The sequence below is a fragment of the Diadema antillarum genome, unplaced genomic scaffold (assembly GCF_040938485.1).
Source record: "Diadema antillarum isolate AM-2024a unplaced genomic scaffold, OU_Dant_1.0 seq00000978_RagTag, whole genome shotgun sequence".
Classification (NCBI taxonomy): Eukaryota; Metazoa; Echinodermata; class Echinoidea; order Diadematoida; family Diadematidae; genus Diadema; species Diadema antillarum.
The window spans coordinates 359,946-384,830 of NW_027271818.1; the positions used below are offsets into that span (position 1 = coordinate 359,946).

At 37.9% G+C, this 24,885-nt stretch overlaps 1 protein-coding gene across 1 annotated transcript; it reads left to right on the plus strand.

The window, feature by feature from the left end:
- Positions 1 to 3,159: 3,159 nt before the first annotated feature.
- Positions 3,160 to 21,810, plus strand: LOC139742075 (flavin-containing monooxygenase 5-like). The gene is made up of 10 exons (XM_071652634.1): positions 3,160 to 3,541; positions 10,112 to 10,281; positions 11,646 to 11,807; positions 12,659 to 12,785; positions 15,055 to 15,225; positions 16,574 to 16,730; positions 17,656 to 17,757; positions 19,302 to 19,487; positions 20,281 to 20,414; positions 21,633 to 21,810. The coding sequence occupies exons 1-10, from the start codon at positions 3,231 to 3,233 to the stop codon at positions 21,808 to 21,810; spliced, it is 1,698 nt and encodes a 565-aa protein (XP_071508735.1). The 5' UTR covers positions 3,160 to 3,230.
- Positions 21,811 to 24,885: the final 3,075 nt, after the last annotated feature.

Here is a 24,885-nt window from a genome sequence, read left to right on the forward strand (position 1 = left end):
CCTGCCACATATCTATGAAAAATTTGCGCTCAGCCAATCAGATGCAAGGATTTCAGTAGCTTATAACAATTAGCGTAACTTGTTTTTAATAAGTTTTATGAAACAGGGCCCAGAAGAGATAGGCCCAGGCAAGGTTGAATGTATACAGTGTACCTTGTACAATGTACCTTATTTCATCTGCAACTCCAACAATAAGAATACAGCTGTACTGTAAATGTAGTTTACCAATATTAAGGTGATTATCTGACCTCCAAGAAACGGGTATATCAGTACAGATGCATTGTCAAGAGCTCTGAGCACAGCAGGACAAAATGAGAATAAATCATGATAATTAAAAAAAAAAGGGCAAAGCAAGTTGAGATAAGGTTAGGGCACTGTCCTCATGCCATCCCCTCCCCCCCCCCCCCCCCAACTGAATGGTTGAATCCATCTGGTTTTAGCACAGTTTGTAGATATCATTTATTGATACTGGTGTGGCTGTAAATACATGTAAATCTCAATGTATAATGTGTAAATAAATTTTCCAGTAAAAAACAAAAGAAAAAATGTTCTTGCCTCTTCTTTATTGGCTGATCATCAATCTATGATATGATGAGAAAGTGAATGTGCAGAGAATACTGTACTGTAAAGGTGGAAATTTTTGCGCATTTAGTGCAACCAGGAATTGGCACAAAATGCTCCTCTTCTGAAATCATCACCAAAACTGGATCACCTCAAACAAAATTTGAAGACCTACTAGGCTACTTATTTTGATATCCCTATAAATACATGTATATGCACTGGATTTGTATTGTCACTGCCTGGTAATTTGTATACATGTACATTTTATCTCCTATGGTGACCAGGAATAACATCTCATAGCACTTTGTATCCAGTGGAAAAGGTGCTCTAAAAATATCAATTATTTAATGTCATTATTTATGTGCAAAGCACACAAATATGTACCATGATTTAATGTATTGATTCCGCAGAATTAAAAAACACGTAAAATTCATCTTACTCGGCCGAGCGCAAAAAATTACTCGCGCGAAAAATACCCACTCTTACAGATACGATGACAACACAAATCATCTGAAGCATCTTTCTTTCTTCCTTAAAAAATTTTTGGTTCTTCTTTCTTTTTTCTTTTGTCATCTTTAGCTCTTTGTATTTAGATGAAACAATAACATACAAGATTTTGATTTACATGTTTCAATTAGGGATACACTTATACTATGTGTATTAGAATGTCAACATGTTTGATTATAAAGGTGAACACCGTTATTATCAACACAGATATGATGATATTTTGTTAGTATGAGAGGATTTTAAAAATGAAAAAAGTGTACATGTAGTTTGAAATCTAATACTCTGTATTTTTTTTTCTGTATTTTGGCTCAATTTATTTTCGTCATCCAGTCTTGTAAAACATACCTGACCATTTACAGATACATGTACAATGTACTAGTATGATAGGCATCAAAGAAATACATACATACATATATATAACAGGTCAGATGGGGACAATGAGCTGTACTAACTTTACAGCACAGGAAGCTTTTTTTCCATGTGTATTTGGTGTGTGCCTATCAATATGTGCCAGTGTGAACTAGTATGTGTGTGTTTGTGTTTGTGTCTTTTGGTGGGTTTGTGTTATGGTGAGAGGGGTTTGTTAATCACGGAGAGCATAGATACAAATATGACTTTTATTCACATCTGCAAATCATCCGATCACCCAAAGATACAAACTTAGATCCTACACTAGGAGTGTATGATTACCATTTATGTCTCACAGTCGTGCACTGTTTTATTCTGTTTCATTTTATTCTAGTAAAGAGGCAGAAATTCACATGTAGGACGCAGAGAGAATTTACCAAGTGGGATTTACAAGCGCAGATGCTACAAATGTAGGTCAAGGTTCTTGATACAGAAAAGGTGGTCGTGCAGAAAGGATGAAAGAATCAAACACAATGCAGAACTTTATCTAGGACAGGTTCAGATATGGAGATAAAACTTGTTCATGAAGAAATGAAAGCCAAGTTTTCAAGTTTAAGGGATATCACGCTATCATCGGAAAAAGACTGGACTTCTGTACTATGCCCCAGAACTCCTATAGGGCCTGTCATTATTTTTACAGGGGCCTCACCTACTGGGCCTCACCCTTGCCCCCCCCCCCCCCCCCCCCCCCCCCCCACCTATCACACCCCACACAGTATAGGTGCCTAGGGGAGGAAATGAAGTGGTGGAGGGGTCATTAGAACACTGATTTTTGCAAGGACATCCGTCACACAATGCTAATTAAGTCCTCACAATCGAAAGAGGGGGAGGGGTCAACATGCAGTATGAGGTGTGGGGGAAGTTTTGGGTGGCTAGAGTTGGTCGACCTCATAATGTCATACATACACTAAGGGGGATGTTTCATAAAGAATTTAAGTCAATCTTGAAATTTAAAGGGACTGAACGTTGCAGTGCGGTGCTGGTTGAGGTGAGGATTCAGCTTGTAACTTTTTGAGATATTTAGAAACCACTCTGTGATAGATGTTAAAGAGCATACAATTCTAAGGGGAATCAAAAGTCTATATTTGATGATAATCGGTTTTGAAATGACCGAGATATCTAAAAACGAGAGATCCTAATAAAAGTTGTGGCCTGTCAATTTTATTACAATCGCCTTTTTCGATAGATCTCAGCCATTACAAGGCCAATTTTCATCAAATAAATGTTGAATCCTTCTTGTAATTACAGGCTCTTTCATATTTCATAAGAGGTTTTTCATATCTCTCAAAACAATGTTACAAACGTGAATCTTCACCTGAACCATTGCTGTACAGTCCCTTTAAGATCAATTTAAAAGTTATGGTAGGCTGTGTGTGTCTTCAATAATATTCTAACTTTCATTATAAGAATGAAAATTTTGGAGAGACTTTCTCGTCCAGGAATTAATTAACAAAATAAGGAAGGAACAAGGGATTTTTTCGGTAATTTTGGCAACAATTTAAAGAGCTACGGGTTCTGAAATGAGTGAAAAAAAAAAAAAGATAAACAGCTCGTGGTCCCCCCTCCCCCCACCGACGGTAGTTCGGTTGTGTGATGTATACAAAATGTGGTACATGTACAAAAATGTATGTTCAGTGTAGTAGAAGGAAGTAACCAGGCCATATAAACATAGGTCACCACACTCACGACCAATTGTACGTTGGCCGAATATCTCGATATGCCAGTCCAGAATTCGTTAATGAGTAACCCCGAAAATGGCCGCGAGAAGCCGTATTATGTCATCAGACAATATGCAAAAGATCCTGAGTAGAGCAGAGTTGGACGAAGAGATCGAACGTAAGAGAATAGAGAGGTCTAACCAGCTGACGATAAGGAAAACCATGCCGCTAGATCGGGTCCCTCGCACGGACGTCTGCGTGATAGGAGCGGGCATCTCCGGGCTGGCCACGGCGAAATGCCTCCGAGAGTCCGGCTTGGACGTGGTGGTTTACGAAAGGACGGGAGAGGTTGGCGGGCTTTGGGTATTCAGGGAGCATGATTATGGAGTCATGAGATTCACTCACATGTGAGCATCTTCCTCTAAACTCTACGAAAGAATTGAATTGTTCCCCAGCCTCTGAATATATCAATGAAACTGAGGTTATTATAGAAAATTGTACTGTAACAAATAGTAACTTAGGTCCAGTAATGTAAGATTTAAGAATATCAGGGGATGTCTAAAAAAAATAATAAATAAACTTTAACGTTAGAATGTGGCACAACCAACTGATACACAGGAACCTGTTGAAAGTTCCTGCAGGTATTTATATTGTAGCTTGTTAGGAGAAAGTTGATTGATTCCAGGACAATATTTGACGTTTCTCCCCTTCCATTTTGTAGGTTAAATGATGTTTATTAACTGATGATAAATACAATTAAGCTGCATCTGCTCATCCTACAGCTCTTTGTGAAAGAGTTTGTGCCCGACAGTCCTCGATGTCGCTCTGACAAATAAAATAGCGGGGGTAGAACCTGTATAACCAGTATGGATAGGAGTTTAGGTACATGTAATAGGCCTATAACCTTTCAGTGCCTAAATACAAATTTGCAGAACATGCTGGTTTACTGTCAGAAAGTTGAAGCACTGTTGCGTACTAGAGTAGGGCATTTTATTACTAGTTTCCTGTGAGCCTTCAATTTTCGTGGTGTATAATATGCAACGTATTTTATTTTATTTTATTTTTTTTTTTTTTGTCTTTTTATGCTTTGCTTTCTACGCCTATATGCCTTGACTAGCTTGGGCGGGCCCTAGGTTGCATAAAAACTGGTACGGTAACCTTACATTTATTATGGAAACCCTGCAGTCATTGGTAACCATCAGTGCTTTGATTGGCTGCGTAAGATAGTGTTGCTTTGGTAGTTAACATTTATATAAATAGACGATTATAGTTACCTATACCATTTTTTTTTAATGTACAGTATGTCCCCCCCCCCCCCAAAAAAAAAAAAAAAATACAATCAGATTTTTGCATTGATCACACCTATATGATTAAACTGTCTAAATGCTACTCCAAGGTCTTTAAACATCTCAGCTGTATTTTGCAGAAAACCCCATTCAATTTGGTTAAGCGGTCACAGCAGGGATGCAAGTTCAAAACATTTTTATGAGTGAGATTTTCATGACTCAGCATCTCGACGAGTGAGGGTGTGTGAAAACAATAGACAAAACTTGGAGGGAAGAGATTCCTGACATCCTCTACAAAATTCCTCATTTCTCTTTGACCACTGAAGCAAATCGAGTGGGGGTTTCTGTAAGATGTGGGCAATGAGTTTAGTTTCATACCCTGAATTTGTACTTAGATTGATTCTGATCACTATATTTTTAAAGATATCATTGTGGCCGGTGCTCCCGTTGTAATTTTTTTGGGGGGACATACAGTATTCAACAGCCATATTTAGCCTAAGATTTTCAGTTCTACTCTATTCAAATAGCCTTTTGTTAAGTTCATTTGTTCTTTTTTTGTTTTTTTTGTTTGCTTACTGTAGGCCTAATTGCCCCTAACCAATTTCATATTTCTTTAAATTCTTGCTGATGATAGTGTGTCAGTAGTTAGTTCCACTAGGTGGTACTTTAGTATTATAAACAGGGAGACACATGTCACCCTAGTCAAATGCTTCGGCCCCACCTGCCTGGTAAAGCCTGGGGTCTGTATCATGAAATCATGACATAAAATTCTTTACATATATCTCAGAATGGCCAAAGTCACTCATATGTACAGCTAGACCTCCACATGCTAGACTTTCACGCACTTATCCATTTCATGAAGTCTCTCATAACTTATTTGTGGGTTTGATGCGTGAAAAGTCTCTAGATTGAATAAGAATTTCATGACACAGACCCCAGGACGTTTGGGCATGTTGCCCTTCATTTCTAATAGTCAAGCTGCCCTTTGATGTTACTTGTCCAACTGTCAGATTTTAGTTGCCCTTGGCAAGAGGGTTTAGAGAACTGTCATACATTTCAACTTTTTTTTTTACATGAAATGAGTCATTGTTGCCTCTGAAGCTGGAGATGACATCAGTAGAGCTGCTAATAGGCCTCACTAACATCCCCTTCTGCTATTTTGGGTGCTGCTTATGGCATTTGTAATCATTGTGTACTCTCATCCAACACTTGAACCATGATAACATTTTAATGTTGAAATTGAAGTTTGATTCAAGGAACACATACCTTGGCCATCAGCAGTGTGAAGTGTTTGCTTTTGTTAATGTTAATAACAGTGCTCCAATTTGTGGAGTTATCAGCTCAGTCAGTTTGCAGTCTTACGTTAACAGTTTAACAAATGAGTTGTATGAACTCTAGCTCAAGCATGGCACAACGTTTTGTTTATATGAAAATGTACATACACACACAAAAAAAGAAGAAAACATTTAAATACAGGAATACTTGTGTATCAGGTATGTAGAGGATATGTTTCTGGATGTAAACATGAGGTTGTATTTTTGAATCCTGCAGTTGATATGTGGACATGCAAGAAGTTTCACCCACTTCATGTCCGTCATGACCAAAGGGTATAAAATTAAAAGAGTAGCAGCAATGCTGAATTGAATTGAACTGAAAAGTGATTTATTGATGAAAACATACACAGTACAGTAAAACGTAGCAGCCAACAGGCTGAATCGCTGTTTAAACTTTACAATAATTCAAAATTACACGGAATTGCACATTAAAAACACTGTGGAATAAATATTTAAGTAAAGAAGATGTACAAATTAGAATACAATTGTCCACAGAATTATGGAAAATGGATAGAATTGGTTTCTGACTTCCTTTTGATTTTTGACAGCAAATTGTCATAATATGGACCAAAAAGTTTTAAAAAAAAAATATATATATATATATATATTATTAACTTCATCCTGATACTTCCTATTCTGCATTATGGTTATGTCAGGCTAATATAATAAATGATAAGATATTTTGAAAGATCAGTGCCAACTCCTCTGTTAAAATGAGTTCATTTTGGATCTATCAATTTGAAATTTAACACGGGCTGTTGATTTTCCACCATGTCCTGTTGATATTCTTTAATTCTTCACAATCACTGATTCCCTAGGCCTTGATGAAGAGAATTATCAAATTGCCCCTACCCCCCATCCCATTTGCTTGTAGTGGTTGATTTGAAGTGATTTTGATGAAACATACAAGCGTACCTCGAAAAATTCCACAGGAAGTGGAAATGAAAACATGTAGGCCTTAAATAGTGTGTGATAAACATAAAGTAAAAAATTAGCAATCCTCTTACATCTTTCAGGGCAGTTGAAAATGACATGCTGTTATCATTTCTTGATAAAATAACATACAAATATGTAAATCTTTCAAAACTTACAAAGTCCCTCTATTGTAAATTTGCAATTAACTCATAGAATGAAAATAAAAATCTTGTCATGCAAGGCTTCTATGATACAATTTCTTATTACAGAATGCAATTCTGATTCACAGCAAGGTATTGTCTACATTGTAGTTATCTCAATATACACAAGATTTGTAGAATCGGTTGCCACTTGATGAAATTCTACATAAACCCCATTTTGTGTCCAGCATCTAATTCCAAAGGTCAAGGGCATAATCTCCCCATTGAACTTTTCTGATGATGTGGTCAGGCTAAAATATTGACTGTGTAGGAAAGACTGAAAATGATAAAACTTGCAATGGACACAAACTCAGTACCCCTATAATGCAGAATACAGAATCTTACAATGTAAATACACAGTCAGATAGATGCAGCTGGATTAAGTGGATTGTGATTAAAAGTTGATTGTGATTAACCACTTGCATTATGATATTTCACAATCTGTGAAGAACACAACACACTATATCTAGTCAGGAATGGCTTAAAACCAAATTAGGCTTCATGTTTTACAAGCAGTTGACTCAAAAAAAAAGAAAAGAAAAGAAGAAAGATATTGAATTGAATCAGAGTTGCAGGGAAGTTTCAGTAAGACTGTTCATGAAATATGAAATTGGCAACATTTTGAATTTTTAAGAGTATAATGAAAAAAATGTCAATGCCAGATCATTACTCTATACGCAAATGAGATGAGGTGATGCGGTGTCCATTTTATATTGATTTTTTTTTTCCCGGGGGGGGGGGGGGGGGGGGGGGGGGGTGGGGGGAGGGGGGGGAGGGGGGGTGTCAATTATTCAGCAAAGTCTACAACCCCTTAATCCATAAAAAGTAATCATTACTATTTCGGTTACAATTGTAAAACCAATTCATGCAATGTGCTGTGATTCATAAAGACGTTTTCTTGGAAGTCACTTCAAAATTTGAAATTTAGCAGAGATTTGTTTGCAGGTCAAGAGTGAGCCTTGTGAAGTAATGACATCATATTTTCAAATGATTCAGCTCTGATTAGTGTCATTTTTGTTGTTGTTGTTGATAATTTGTGAAATTCTAAGATTCTTCTGCTCTTATGATATCATATCTGACTTTCATCAACTTCAACAGCTCTGTTGTCATAATTGACTGGATTCTATTTCTAAAAGTGTGATTTGATCATAGAGTAAAATTTGTTCCAAGTACAGCTGTAGTAATACACAATTTGTAGATGACTTTACTAAAAGGAAAGTAAACCCCAAAGAGAAATATGGATTGAGTGAAAGCAGCAACATTAGTACAACAATCAATGAAAGTTTGAGGAAAATTGGACAATTGATGCAAAAGTAATGAATTTTTAAAGTTTTGGTGTTGTAATGACTGGATATGGAGACTACTTCAGTTTATGACATCATGTGTGGACAACAATATTTCATTTTGGGCCACTACATATTATTTTAAATGAATTGAAAACTCCTTTGATAAAGCTGTTCAAAGTTGTTTGCTGAAATCTTATGCATCATTTAAGATTTATCTGAGCAAAAGATTTATCTGAGCAAATACAGCATAGAACAAACACTTGATTACAAGTGACCCCCTGTGAAGGTAACCTTGTAATTCAAGAAGGACAAAGTAAAGGAATCAAACATGCAACATGATACGTTCAGATAAAGTGGACAATTACTCTTTGATTTGGATTGATATTAGTGTATGTGTACATATGTTTCCCCATTGTGATTGATATGAAATTTGAATAAATACTGTAGGTGTGATGACAAACTCTCAATGCTTTGTACAGTAAAAATGTTTGCTAGTAATTCTCGACATAAAGTGTATACCCATTCATTCTTTTCATAAACCTAAATGATAATTATATAATTGATTATAATGATAAAAGATAATGACAACAATAGTTGAATTATTATCATTATTATTACAATAATAATGTTTCCTTCAACCAAGGTAGCCTATTCAGTGTTGCCACTGTTCTACCAGAGGGCCCTGCCATTATTATTACCCTTGCGTTGCCAAGTACACATTTTTACACCTGGGTTGAGAGGGCTTGGTGGGTAAAAATATCTTGTCAAAGGACCTAAGCACTGGGCGGCAGTTGAACTTGGGTCATCCAGTTGGGAGCTGGGAGACTTATCTACTATAAACAAATTAATTTAAATGAATAAATAGATAGATACATTTGAAGTAAACTTAACAAATACATAAATCAAGCAATCAATCAGTAATTTTTAAAAATTCAAAGGATGAATGAATGTTAATGATTACATTCAACTCGACACATTAAACATGATTGAGGTTTTTAACAATCACTGGGGATTTTAGAATCTCACTGTGAACTCTAAGCTGACAGTGGTGTTATTAAAGACAACACTCAAAATGATGATAATGATAATGATATAAAGTTGATCTAATGTGATTTCTCCATAAAAATCAGCATGTGTACAGTCATTCTCAGGGTCATAGTTTGTATTTTGCTGCTCCCTCCAGCATCTTGAATATGTCTTGTTAAATGTAATTAATTACTGTAAGACGAGGAATGTTCGTGTGCATTTTGATTTCGCGAATTTCGTGAGAGCCAAGATTCGTGAAATTGAAATGCATGTGAAAGTTCTTGTCTACACTTTATGCATTGAATGTTAGAGGCAACTCACGAAAAATTTCATGCCGCGGAAAAGGCCGACTGCTCCAATTTGTGAAAATTTCATGCCACAAAAATAGTGTTTTACAGTATTCTTTCATTCATTGAATTTTCTGACCTCTTCATTGATTGATAATTCCTGATTAGTTGATTGATTTATCTGTTTGTTGTTTGATTTATTTAATCATACATTTGTAATAAATGTACATCATATTTGATAGAGAGTAGTTTTAATTGTGTCTTGTGAGTTCAAACTGACATAGTGGGAAAACCTGGTCTGGAGAGATTTCCGCTATGCAAAAGTGTCTTTCATACTATGCAAATTGCTCATTTTGGGACCCCATGTGGATGGCGTGAATTGCAATCCTTGTGGCTGAAGCTTGTGTCAAAAGAAAGCAGCGCAACAATGACATAGCACATCAGTTCATATAGAGTACATGCATAACATCACAAAATCAAAGATTAATGGTTGGACAATAATTGAATCAAATCTTTCAGTCTCATGATGAAGACATTGCACGTGCAAACCTCCATGCTTTTATGAGCGCTTCTTGCTGTAATTTTTTTTATTTGTCATTAATGTAGTTTGATTTTTATTTATTTATTTGTTACTAATCTACAGAAATGTGTCAAAGCAGAACTACTGCTTCTCTGATTTCCCCTTCCCGGACAACGTCCCCGAGTTCCCACACAACAGGCAGATGGCGCAGTACATTGCCGACTACACAACCAACTTCAAGCTGCAAGAATGCATCAAATTTCACCGCAAAGTCACGAGAGTGGAAAAGGAAGGTACTATTATTGGCCAAACTACACAGTTGAGTTGTGCAATGATAATGATAATAATGATAATAATTGATATGATTTATAATGTGACAAATCTACACTGTTGAGTGCTCTAGGTGCAATAAAAAAAAAACATGGAAAAAGAATGTTATAAAAGATATACATGTAGAAAGTAAGTACAGAAATCCAAAAACACAAATAATCAAAAAAAGACAATGCACAAGTGCGTTTTGAGATCATTTTTGATGGAATCTGATACAGGGCATTTTTCGCCTTTTTTTTTTTTGAACAAGGTAAGTTGTACCATATTAAAAGTGGGACTGATATGAGCAAAAGCTTGTATGCCCCAAGTTGCGCATTTTGGAGTTACAAGTACTGTATATGCTATATATTTCGCGGGGGGTTTATTTTCGCGAATTTCGCGAGTTGGGAGCTATTCGCGAAATTAACAACACGCGAAAATATTACCTTCCAAAATGAATCCCTTGCCTTGATGATACGAACATTTCATTATCGCAAGGGGACCACTCGTCAGAAATCTAGCGCGATGGACTTAACCACTTCAAAAATGTTGAATTCTAACTTACTAGTTCGCAGAGTTTGGTAAGTTTTTTTCATGCAGTGTATAACTAGTATCATTCTTATTTGCTAGTAAGTTGAAAATTCACACTTTCTTTGCCACTTCATATTTTCTCTGGTCCCCCAATCGCGAATTTAACCACTCGCGAAAATGTGTGACAGCGGCAATTCGCGAAAATTTATGTACGCGAAAATTATAGCGTATACAGTATGCAGTGCCCCACCTTTTTCAAGTTGTCTTCAAAGGGGTTGTATAGTTTCTGTTGAGACCTAACTTCAGGTTTCCAACATTTTTTTGGTGAGATAATCAGAATCCACTTATGAAATATGAAAGAGCAATGTAATTCCAAAGGGGATTCAATGTTTATTTGTTGAAAATTAATTTTGAATGTATCAGCAATTCCAAAACCAGTTATCATCTAATAAACTTTGAATTCGTCTTAGTATGGTATACTCCTTATCATTTCATAAGTGCTTCCTTGGTATCTTGCAAAAAGATCAAAGCCCAATCTTTTTCTCCACCACTACTATACTATCCCTGTAACCATTCACATCCTGCAAGAATTTTTTTTGCTGTAGATCCTTCGTATCAATGTCGTCATCTATAATCGTTATCTTTGTATTTACAAGTTGACAGTCTCCGCACTGACAATGTCAGTAAAATCCTTGATTTTGATTGGATGAGCTGTGGTCACTCACTATTACCATTGTGATCGTCAGAGACAGACAACTTGTCAGGGCTGACAACTTTCATGAAACGGATGCCCCGTTGTTCCTGTTGCTCTTTGAAGGAGATTCGTGGAGAATTACGTCTGTTGCCGTGGAGGATGACGGGAAGGGACGCGAAAAGTTTGGCCAGGAAGAGGTCCTCATCGCCAGTCATGTTGCCATAGCAACAGGGCACCATGCCAAGCCCAGCTGGGCAAAGTTCCCCGGGCAGGACAAATTCAAAGGTGAAGAACAAAGACAGTGCTCAATGTGATTGGCTTCTGATAATGATTATGTTGCCCTCGTAAAGTTTCACATCAATTACTTCAGAAATGCTTACTGCTTGATATGAGTAGAATAAACGATTATGACTGGTCGAACTTTGTTGAAGATAGATAAGCTGGCACAGAGTTGTGAAAAAGCAAGACAAAATTGCAAGGAATGGAAGTGATAATAATGTTATCAGAAATTCATACACTTAAGTTAATTTCAAAGTTTATCTTTGGTTTTTCTTTCATGAGGTTCAAAGGCAGGCCTGAGCTTCACATAAAATTGGAGACAAAGTTTATTGACACAGCACCCAGGGCAAATGCGTGTTAAGTATACAAGTTCAGCCGTGTGTTTTCATTGATTCATAGTGGGGCCAGCCCCTTTTTTTGCATAATGCATAGGAATACATACGGTCTTAACACTTCGCCCCCCCCCCCCCCCCCCACCCCTTTTTTTTTACCCAGGTGTACCAGAAGTGGCAGCAGATCAATGTAACTTTTTTTCTTTTCTTTTTTTCTTGCTTGACAGCTGATTAAACCTGGAAGTGGCACCAGAAATATAAACTGGGTCCCTTCATTTTTAAAAACGCAGTGCCGGCCCAGCATAGTCATGGCCATAGTATGGATTATTAGCTCACATGTCTTCATTTCATCACAAACTTATGTCTTCCCAGAAGACTCAAAGTTATTTGTTTTTCCGCGTTTGAAATTTACAGTTGCACAAAGATGTCATTATATAGAACTCTTCTGTTCCATTGAAGAATCTCTCGTTTGTTTCTGATTTACGTCTTTCTCTCCTTGTTCGCTTCCTGTACTTCTTCTTACAGGTGAGGTGATCCACAGCGTAGACTACAAGGACGCCATCACCAACCGAATGGTGGGAAAGAGAGTCCTTCTCGTTGGGATCGGAAACAGCGCAGTCGATGCTGCCGTCGATCTTGCGACGGTCGGAAGGTTGGTCAAAGATCATGCCAGAGTGTTCAAAAATTTGAAAAGCTCACAGTATTCCCCCTCCCCCCTATAAAAGAAGGATATAAAGACAACAACAGCAACCAAAGCTTAAACAAGATATTACAAAATTAACAGTGGCATCACTCACAGCTCACTCCTTAACAAAGGCCTAAAACAATATTTCTTGTAATAGCTTCACTTTTAATAAAAAACGTTCTCTTTCTCATTGATCTCATATATAGTTCCCTATGTTTCCACTCTTAATAATCATTGGATATATCACAGAGCAGCCTATACTGAAGATCCACTGTTAATGATCATAGAAGCAAAAGAAATATTTGGCGACATCCTCATGTTTTTACCTTGTCACTTAAATGGCCGTCAACTTTGTGGGACGTGCTCTTTGGCATTTCTGTCCATCTGTTTTGATTTTGAAACTCAGCACTGTCGACCCCTTATCGGTGGTCTTATCTGGAGATTAGATGTGGGGTACGAAAGGTTGCTGCCCCAGTTGAGCCAAGTGTCAGCAAACTTTGTAGGAATAGTGCCAGTGTTATATTGCTCTTGAACTCCTGAACAATGGACATGTTTTAATTATCTTTTAAACAGTGAATAAAACATGTCTGGCATACACGGTGGATTTTGTCACTTGGAATATCCATTGTTCATATAAACATGAGATACTTTTAGTGAATAGTTTTGTGGAAGGTGTAACTCTTGTACCCACACTATGTTAATTTTAATCTTTGTGAAGTGGTACCCATTTTTTTGTGTATTATTTGCAGAAGTATTTTGTTTCGCAACTGCTCAGTGTATTCAAAAGATTTCAGTTTTCACACACACTTCAAATCAAGATAGAGACTCTGGGGATGAATGTTTTCAAGACAATAAAAAGAAAGCTACATCTTTTCTTTTTCTTTTGTCTTATGTTCAAAGGAATGATTAAATTCAATCAAGGTCAGACATCTGAAAGAATGAGCTATTTCGAGCTGGTCATGTAATATCCTATTAAAGGCCAAAGAATACTTTGGACAAAAATGGGTCACCCTGTTTAACACTGCAGAGTAATTGCCACCAATTGTTTGTTTGTTTGTTTTGTTTTTTTTCATTTTAATATTAGGTTGTACTAGCACACCTTGTCAAAGTTGGAACGAATTCAAAGTTGTTATTAGACATGGGTCATGGTTTAAATCACAACTGTGAACTGTGAGGTGTGAATTTGACCCATTCGTTTACCCTCGAATGATAATCTTGGCAGATATGAATGAATTTTGTTTTGGTCAAGTTATAAGGTTCAAATTATGGGTCGAATTGAAAACAGCTTCTATGTAGTTTCAAGCATTGCAACCTTGACCTGATTTTAAAAAAAACAACAACTATATCTTATGGTGACACACTTTCCCATTTTACTCTGCATTTTTTTTTTTCAGTTGTACTGTACCACATGTATTGATACAATGTAGTTAGAGTGTTGATAGACATGGCATGTGTGGTGTCAGTGTCAAAATATCTCTTGTATGTATCTGCCAGTTTTGGCAATATGTTCTTGTTTGAACACAGGAAGAATCTGGAGGTGCAGTAAAGTATTACACTGTGTGCATGATGTTAGTATTTCAGCCTCTGTGTTACCTAAGCACACACTGTAACAAAGTGTTAAGTGTTGTTTTGGTGCAGTATTTCAACCTCTATGCTACATAAGCATACACTGTAACAAAGTGTTGTGTTATGGTGGAAACAATCCTAAGGAATCTTATACTGTACATACCAGGTGTTATAATGTGTGCCCCTACGCTGTGTGTAAATAATCACAGTTGCAATATTATATGTCATTTAATGGTCAAAACATTTCCTCCAGTATGGCACAGTTCACAACTTTTAAATTCTATGCACCATATAGCAAAGTGTCGTCATGGTGTAACACTCCTTTAGGATTGTACTGCCTTTGTCACGTGTTATAATGTACCCCCATGCTACAGTGTGTATGTGTAAAAAACACTGCGTCATTGAGGTACATGTAAGAACTCTTCCTCCAGTGCAGCACAATGCACAACTTTCAAAATTCTGTGCACTATAACAAAATTTTGTGTTGTCTGACTCGTTATAACAATCCTGACTTTTCTTTTACTGCATGTGTCTTGAGTTGATAGTGTACCCCCATGCTATGTGTACATACAATGTAGATACCATTGATACCATGTGGTGTTGGTGTCAAACCTCTTTTTCCAGTGTAACACATTGCACAATCTTTTACATTCACACGAACACACACCAGATGTCAGGAGGTGCACATTAGCTCTCGCTCTGGTGCCTGGGTGTTCCCAAACTACCTCTTCGGCCGACCGATTGACCACTACAGCTCCCGCCTCCTCCTGTGGCTCCCCTTGAAGATCATGAACCCCATCTCGGAGTTCCTTCTCTCCGTTATCCACGGACATCCAAATCAGTGAGTGTCCAGAGCAGGGGTCGCACTTAACTTTTTTTTTAACTAGCCAGGTGGACTACTTAGAATCAATTTTGACACTGAAGCAATATTTTGGCTAGCCAGACGGACTAATAACTTCAGAATTTTATGACTTTTAGCTAGTCCGACGTGATTTCGGGTGGCCAATGGCCAGTGGACCATCGCCAATTTCGAACCCTGCAGAGAGAGTTGTAAGATATCTTGCATGCATATAGTGGACTCCCACAACAACGTACACAGCGTAGTCCTTGGGACAGGCAGTTTTCTTTCCTTATGTCGAAATTTCGTTGTAACCGAACAAATTATTTAAAAAAAGAGTCGGTAATGTTGCGGCCTGAATTTTTATTTTGTTGTAACCGGAATTTCGTTATAACCATGTTTGTTATAACGAGAGTGCACTGTATATCATCATCTCATTCTAAGATTTGAGCATGAATAGAAACGAAACAATCAACTTTCATGAAATAAAAAGGTTAATTAATTAAAAGCAAGTAGATTTGTAAGCATCATTCCAAATATGGGGTAAATTGACACCCCTTGTGGTTTTAATGCTGAACATTTTACTAAAAATGAAAGTTATTTAAAATTGACACCATGATGTCAAGGAGATAGAGCTCTAAAACATGATACCAATAACTCAATACCCCCCCCCAAAAAAAAAAAAAAAACTGCGATAAAGCCCTTCTGGTTCTCATCCGACGATATGCACATGTGTCCTTATGCATATAAGCTGTACTGCTGTATTTTACACAAACTTTTGTGCCCCGAAATATTTGTTTGTGCTTTAAACCATCAAGTCTCAAGAAATTTTTGAACAGAAGTTATTATCATGTCGTCGTCGAATTGGCTACTCTGAATTTCTCTGCACATCTTGTAGTGGAGCAAGATTAGATGAAACTGATTAAATTCATTAAATTTACACAAACAATTACATTAATCTGCCAAATTAGCACATGCAAAGCAATTAACTTTAAATCTCTAAGATGTGTTGGCCATTCAATGATCAGTTGTAAATCCCCCCCTCCCTCAACACAGAAACACAAGAAAACTAGGGAATGACGCAGACCCCTCATAGTTTGTCCCTGGTGATTAGGAATAGTCAACAAACGGTATCAACCTGGTAGAGTGGTGCCAATTGAGAAGTTACAAAAAGTGCAGGGGAATCTTGTTAAAATGAGAACCTATTAAAATATCTTGTTATATTGGGTTTCACACTATATTAGCTGGGTACAAAAAACAAAGAAATACAATTGTATATAGAGTTTGGACCTTCAAAATCACCTTGTTGTAAAGAGGGTTTTGTTTTACATGTATCTGACCGTGCCTCCAGGTACGGACTGTTTCCCAAGATGCGTGTCTTCCAGACGCAGCCCACGGTTAGCCCCGTTCTCTTCCACCACGTCCAGCGGAAGAACGTCCTCATCCACCCCAACATCGACCGGATGGAGGAGAAGAGGGTCTTCTTCACTGATGGGTCTTCGGTAGAGGTACGCCCTTCACCCCCATACTCCCCCTCACCCCCCTACTCCACTCCTTCCCATCCTCCACCTCAATCCCCAACTCTTGCCTCTTTGTTGTGACTTCCGGTGTGAAAGGATTGCCCTGGCAGACCAACAAGTATTAACTGATAGGTCTTCGTTATAGGTATGGTCTTCACACCCCTCCCACCTTGCTTGTTTATCGTGACTTTTAGCAAAAGGATTGCACTGGTGATTTTCAAAGAAATTATATCAGAATTTTCACCTCATCTACTGTGCATATATGTGATGGTTTGCTTTTGATACCAATATGTCGTGAGATCATGTGATACTTTCAAAATCCCATAGCAGGTGAATTATGTGACAAGTTTGATGAAACTTTGGACAGTCTGTGTGTTTGAGCGCACTATACAGTATGTACCGTAGCCAACATGAACTTGGGAGTAGAATTCGAACTTCAAGTTGGTACCTTAGCAATTGATTTATATTTGTGCCGAGGTGTGAAAGATTGTACATACAGAAATCACTAGCATGCTTTTTTCGTGTATACGTTTTTATTCATTTGTCTAGTCATCTGTTTTCACTTCTGCGCTCTGCACAATGTTACTGCATACAGACCTGGAGATTGTATGTCTTCCAATGACTTAATACAGTGTACTGCTGTTATAAAAATCACAGTTCTAATTAAATATTCATTGTAACGAAGTAAAAATTCAGGTTCTTCAATTATCATATATTCATCTCCATGTACTGTCCTGTTTGGTTATAAAGAAAATTTGATACTACAAATTAAACTGCTCTCGAGAACTTCATTATAATGGGAGTCCCTGTACCATCATTTCTCCCTCCCCATCCATCATTTTACTTTTGACTTTTCTCTCTTATTTCTCTCTGTTCTCATCTTTTTTAAAACCATTGATTGATTGATCGACAGGTGGATCACATTGTTTTGTGCACGGGTTACCACATCGACCTCCCCTTCCTCAGCGACGACATCAGGAAGGAGATCATGGAAGTCGGAACGAACACCATCAAGGTAGACCACCCACGCTTTCATGCCAATTCAGTTCACCTCCGTAATTCTTCGCCAGGCCTCTTGAGTTAGCATGAAAATGATTCATATAAGATAGTGTAGATGTAGTTAGGTTCCCTTTACATTACATCATAGCACATTGTCCTTTCATCATCATGAGAAGAAATAGTGGTGGTAGCAGTTTTAGAAATCATAGCAGTTAGAAGTAGGAGTAGTAGTAATGGTAGTAGTAGTAGTAGTAGTAGTAGTAGTAGTAGTAGTAGTAGTAGTAGTAGTAGTGGTAGTAGTAGTAGTAGTAATAGTAGTAGTAGTAGTAGTAGTGGTAGTAGTAGTAGTAGTAGTAGTAGTAGTACAGTAGTGGTAATAGTAGTAATAGTGGTAGTGGAAGTAGTAATGGTAGTATATGTGACCCGCTACAACAAAATGATCCTAAAGTCGGGCGAGGTCGATTATTTGAAAATTGCACGATATAATCCCCTAATCTTTCTGCTTTAAATTGATATAAAACACATTTTATAAAAATAATTGGCTGCGGAGATATCGATGTTTAAAAGAGAGCATGTCGAGACGTCTGGAAAAGCACTGTTTCGAGAAAAGCGCCCTAAAAGTCTTCCTTTCGACGCAATCACGATCAAGGGACACGCAAGTCAGTTTTCACCTCTGGACGATAAAAGGTAAGCCCTAGCAACCTCCGAAGAGTTCATTCAAGTACATCAGCGTCGGCGGTCTCCTCACCAACCAATCAGTGACCAGGATGTGAGAAGCGGCTGAGCATAGCGCACCCCGCCCGCACGTGCACCAGTCGACTGGGCAGTGTGCGAACTTCACGCTTCGGTTAGCAGCAAGCAGCAAACTGACCAATGAGATCACTCTGGTCGTTGTTAGGGGCGGAACCTATCTGTGGCGCTCAATCCAAATTTTCGAACCAGTTTCTGCTTCGCTGAAACGCCAAAAAACATGGCTCAGAAAAACGCTATTTTTTTATCTTTCATTTGATCATTTTGCTTCAAAATTTCGACAGATGATAGAAGACATATTAGACTCCAATAATATATCAAAATCAGAAAATCATAAGTTTTGACCAATTTTAATGCTCTGACTTCAAACTCGATTTTCACGGCTTCGACAGTGCTCGACTTTAGGACCTTTTTGTTGTAGCGGGTCACATATGTAGTAGTGGTGGTGGTAGTAATAGTGGTAGTAATGATGTTAGTAGTAGAAGTAGTGATAGTGGTAGTAGTTGTAGTAGTAGTAGTAGTAATAGTGTTAGTAATAGTGGTAGTAGTAATAGTACATAGTAGTGTTAGTAATAATGGCAGTTGTAGAAGTAATAGTAGTAGTGGGAATAGTGGTATTAGAAGTAGTAATAAGTAATAGCAGTGTACAAATAATGTTCTTTGTTTTCTCATTTTCAGTAGTTACTGTACTTATGATACTGTAGCTGGATAGAGCTGAATAAGGATGTAAACTAGGTATGTGTGCAACAGACAGTCTGTGAGCACCTGATGAGTGAGACCATGCTCTCCCAATTTCTCCCCACCCTCCAGCTCTACAAGAACATCTTCGCTCCTTCCGTGGGGAAATCCTTAGCCTTCATCGGCTTCGTCCAGCCGGCGTCCGGCGGTGTGCTGAGCATGTCCGAGGTCCAGGCCAGGTGGTTTGCCGAGCTGTGCAAGGACAAGGTCCAGCTTCCCCCCGTCGCAGAGATGAAAGAGGACATCGACAGGGAGCTGGTAAAGATCTAAGACTACCTCAAAATGAAACTAGAAGATTTCGCTTTGGCGACGGGTATGCCTCCGCTACACTGTACATTGCATTATTCTCCCAGTAGGCCTATCCCTGTACGTATTGCCATTGTGAGACAAACAGTTTCACATCATACCCTGAGCCATTTCTGAACTTTGGAGGAAAAACATGAAATTTTAGCATTCTTAACTTGACATCTGGTGGCCATTGACCTTGAATGTGTGCACCCACAAGTTGATAGTCACACCTTCATTCACTCACACATACATACATATGCCAAGTTTCGCTTGAGTAGCTCAAATGGTTTTTCAAGTTACGTCGTCGACAGACTCGACTGTGGACGGACAGATGGACAGACGGACATCCCGAAAACATTATGCCCTAGTGACACTTCATGGCAGAGGCTTAAAAAAGAGAAGAGTCATTATGCATATAGCATCCATAGATGACATTGTTTTTTACTTTCTGACTTCAATTTCATTCCCATCTTCCCGGTGGATGGCATTCAAATTCTGATTCAATGTTGAAACCATTAAGAAGCACAACAAGACAAGACTGCCAGGGTTGAGGTAAGACCAAAGTGGCCAGAAACTTGATACAGACGGATAGCCCCCAAGTTACAATTTTAATTACAATAGTAACAAAGCAATACTAGCCAACTAACTAGACAAAAACACAAAAAAGTGGAACACAATTTACACAAGACACAAGATCCATCTCGGGTAAAGTAAAATGAATGATATGAAGATATATGTTCCATTCTTTGCATCCTGGCACTAGAGAGAGAGCGCTGAAAGGTTCTTCAAGTCAGAGCGGCACACCATCCAGAAGGATCCCATCCTCTACAACGACGATGTCAGCCAGAAGTTTGGCGCCAAGCCCCAGCTCTGGAGACACCCCACCCTAGCTTGGAGGTAATTAATGTGCATCATCTCCAGTATACATTTGCAGTTCATCACTTGCCTGGCAGAAGAAGGGGCCCTAGCATGAAACATCACCCAAAATTGAGTTCCGGTTTCAGAGACTCCAACTCTCCCGCTTTCGACGGGAGATCTCCCGCCGAAAACCCATTTTCATAAAATCTCACGTTCTCCCGCTTGAGATTTAATTTCTCCTGCCCTGGCTCTGTGTCTCCCGCTTGTATGGTTTTGTAGATGCCAGTCAATTTCATAATACACATGCATGTATAGCATCTGCACAAGGTATATGAAATGAGGTTTTATTAAGCCAAAATATATATGATTTGATTCATTGAATTATCACTTACTTAGTGCCGTCGTATGTTGAAAATAAGCCTGACATAGCATTAGAGAGCATCTATGGAACCCTGTAATGACCCAATTAAAGGACTTCGCGCTTCGCGCACATCAAGTTGGAGTCTCCCGTTTTCGAGGGGTTTCAGGCAGGAGAATCTCCAGATCAGAAGGTGCTTGGGGTTGGAGTCTCTTCGGTTTGTGACATAATTTGACAGAGTTTTGAAAGTTTTCCATATAATGTGATCATCATTTTGTGTGTAAGTATGATCATTCAAGCCTGCAAGCCTTAGAGCCCTTCTGCTGAGCTTGCAATTTTTGTTTGTTTGTTGGTTTTTTTTACAGTGCAAAGATGATGGTAACATACAAGTGTATGTACTTTGTACAGTGCTGAACAAGAGTCCGAAAGAAAAGTCTAATATGATAGGCTACTGTGCAGCACAAACACTTGAAGCTTTTCAGATCATTGCTATTGTATTACTACCTGCACTTACTCACTACAGCATCATAGTGTATGTTCTCTTTCGTGCAAATGTTAGAGAAATATTTGACATAGAAATTAATGTTAAGGCTCATAACTGTGTCTGTTGTTCAGCTCAAATGTTATGGGAGGATGATGTCATAGCTGAAATATGAGCAAAGATGATGGAGGGTTTTTTTTGTGTTTTTTTTAGGTGGGGAGTAACAGGGTGCAGAAAAAATTATGATAAAATTGTTTGCAAATACAATGTATATGACGCATATTTTCATGAAGTAAGTTAGTGAGTGGTTATGTGCAGACTAAAGGCATCAATAGAAGTCAACATGTATTTGTATTGCTGGGACCTTATAATGGTGCATTTCTTTCCCTCTCTTTTACCTCTTCAATTGGCACTGCAGACTGCTTCTCGGGACCTGCGGCCCCGCCCAGTACCGGCTCCAGGGGCCCAACTCGTGGCCGGAGGCTGCTGCAGAGGTGCGCAAGGTGCCCGTCACGGGGTTTGCCCACTACGGTACGCTAGCTGTGGTCCTCCCTGTGCTTCTGCTTCTGTTGTGGTGCTTTCTTGTCCTTGTGTGATGAGCACGTAACCATCACTGATCTCTAGCTGTTGGAAATATCTGGATAACTCATTGGCCTATTCACGCTGTACGAACGATCAAAGTTGCCTCTTGTAAACAAGCTGCCTTGTTACCACGCATGCTCTCATTTGGACGTGCAGGCATTTTCAAAACAGAATTATTGCTAAAAAATATGATGTCGTGAGCTCGTTGCATAGGTGTATAAAGGTGAAGTATAGCATCTTTGGAGTGATTGATGTGCGCAGTAAGATGGCGGCACTGGGGCTTCAAAGTGATTGGCTGATAAGATATCCAGACATTTCCTATAGAGATCAGTGGTCAAGGAAGAGGAGAATTCATTTGATGATTGGCACAATAAAAATCGATTGTGGAAATGTATGAAAAACCAGGGTGTGCATGTAGCTTGAAACAATGTCTTTCCCACTGAATACCACACATGATGCACGCTGACATTTGATACCATCAGAAATTCAATGTTTTGTATCAGCAAAATCACTGGTATAGACATGTTTTTGCATTCCATTGCAAAAGGAGCATTAATTTAATAAGGAGCCTTTCAAGCACTTACTGCAGAATTACCACAGGGCAATTTACAAGAATATCCTCGCCCAAAAACAAAGTGACAAAAATGAGATGGTTGAGTGAAAAGAAGTCTTTGTAATTACCCTGAAATGTTTTATCACTCTCTTGAGAGTTTTGTGGAGTGTTGTAAGGTAATGTAATTTCACAGTGTGTTCAGGTGTTCTCAGTGGCACCCACATTATACTTGTGTGTGTGTTTTTTTGTTTTTGTTTTTTTGTGTGTGTGCATTAGTCAAATTACGGCGATATCGTCATTCCAATCTAGGCGGCATAATTTTAGTATTGAATTTATGGCCAAGCAAACATGAAATATATGACCAAATATATGTTACAGAAAAATTATTTGTCGTGGATACGAGATCTACGGTAAATGATGCCCATATTACAATCGTCCGTAGGCCCCTATATCAAATTGGGGCATCAACATATCATCTATTTTCTATTTTTATTCGGTTCAATTTTTGTCACTCTGCTTTTCTATGTGTAACGTAAAAATCAGAGGTATGAATTCTCACGTCTACCCCTGGCAGTGCGTGTTGTTGTTGTTTTTTTTTTTTAAACATCCAAGACATTTTATTCTTGTGAATATGGCTTACGTGTAGATGGGCTTGTGCCCATCTGCACTTTGTGTGTGGATGCGTGCATTCTTGCTCACATATCAAAATTCTGTGAATGATCAGTACGTGTATCGAGATTATCTATTAAGAGCTCTAAAAAATCTTTTAATATGGTGCTACAGCCAGTCATGATGCCTTAAAGATTAATTCTGGCAATAAGAAGTGCAATCAAGTCGTGGATTTAGAATGGGGAGGTAAAGGTGAAGCAAATATTGTCTTTCTGAGAATGGAGTTGCCATGTCTGTTATTATTATAGAATTTAGAATTTTTCAATTAAATGCTATGCTCGGATACTTTTTCTTGACTGAGTATACTGTGTGTACTGGTCTCTTCCATGTTTATAAATACAACTTGTACCACACACATATACACACACACACACACACATGCACATGCAAGATAAATACATTGTTTTTATATAAAGGATAATGATAGTAGCAATAATAATAACAATGGCAATGAATAATGATTATAATTTTAACAACAAATGATGAATGCTGTTCATATTGCTTCCACACAAGCACAAGTGCAATGAAGACAGCCACTGAAGACAAAAGGTGAGATTGGTTTTTACTGTTATTCAGAGGTGATTTATTCGAAAGGAAGGTGATAGGTGAGTATGCCATTATAGTGTACGATCACAAGTGCAATTTTAGTCGGCAAAGCAGAAATGTCGTGATCAAACGTCATTTCATCAAAGGTGAGCTTTATAATAGTTTTCCCCCCTGCTTATTTCACACCAAAACAATACAACGTACAGTGCGCATTGTTTACTTTTACCGGTTACTGTTCAGGTTGTGAGTATGAAAGCCTCACACATGTACAACGCGTGTATAAGGAAATACATACACTGTATTACAGTTCTGGAATACAGATTTATTTACATCCCACGTACTTTCAGTACCTCAAAATTAATTGGTCTTGCATGGTAACATGTTTTCAGTTTGAAATGTAAAATTACCTGAAAAATTTCACAGGACTTGATTCATTCCCATGAATTTTTAAATGTGAATATCGTCAAAAAGAATGATTTTTACTATTTTTACAGTGGGTGTGATTATATCGCCTCGAGCTTTTACACATAGTTTTCTTGAGTTTTTATTGACTAATAAGACTGATGTTCTTACAGTATGTGTGGTTTGGTGTGCTGCAAAAATCAGAGCGTGAAAAAGGATTAGAGATACAGGTGTACATCATACACATAGTACATTTGTAGGTTCAAGGAAATTTGTCTACAGTACAACTGTAAATATCGGCACATGGAGATATTTTGTTTGTTTCATACTCTTTAGTCATTATGATGATCATTGATTTAAATATGAATAAACTGTAATAACTATTAATATCATTGTGAATTTGTGGCTTTTTTTCAGCGACAGACATCGACATTGCATCATGAGAAACTTGTAATTCAGCATTGATGACTGTTCAAAACCCACAAAAAGTCACACACGTTTATTTTCTAAATGACTTGAAAATGGGCACTATGTGTCAACTCGGCTTATATGGGGATTTTAATGTTAGTTCTGATGGAGTCTTAACTTTTATAATGATAATAATACAAAGATTTGAAGCATAAAACTGGACATCAGTTCTGTTGTTAAGTTTTTCCCTGACCCACTTTCTTTTTTTTTCTGTCTTAATTTGGTTTTCCATCGATGAGGCAGCAAAAAGTGAAGCAGAAACCATAGATAAATTTTAGAAATAGCAGTAGCTTCTATGTTATTGTGAATAGAATTTTATTCATCAGTTTACTTTGTATTTTAATCTAATCTGATAAGCCCTCCACAGTGGTTACCATAAAGTTTTAAATCCCATCTTTAATAGTTCCACATGCAATTAGCAGACTCTTCAAAGCTCCTTTTTCTTTAATGG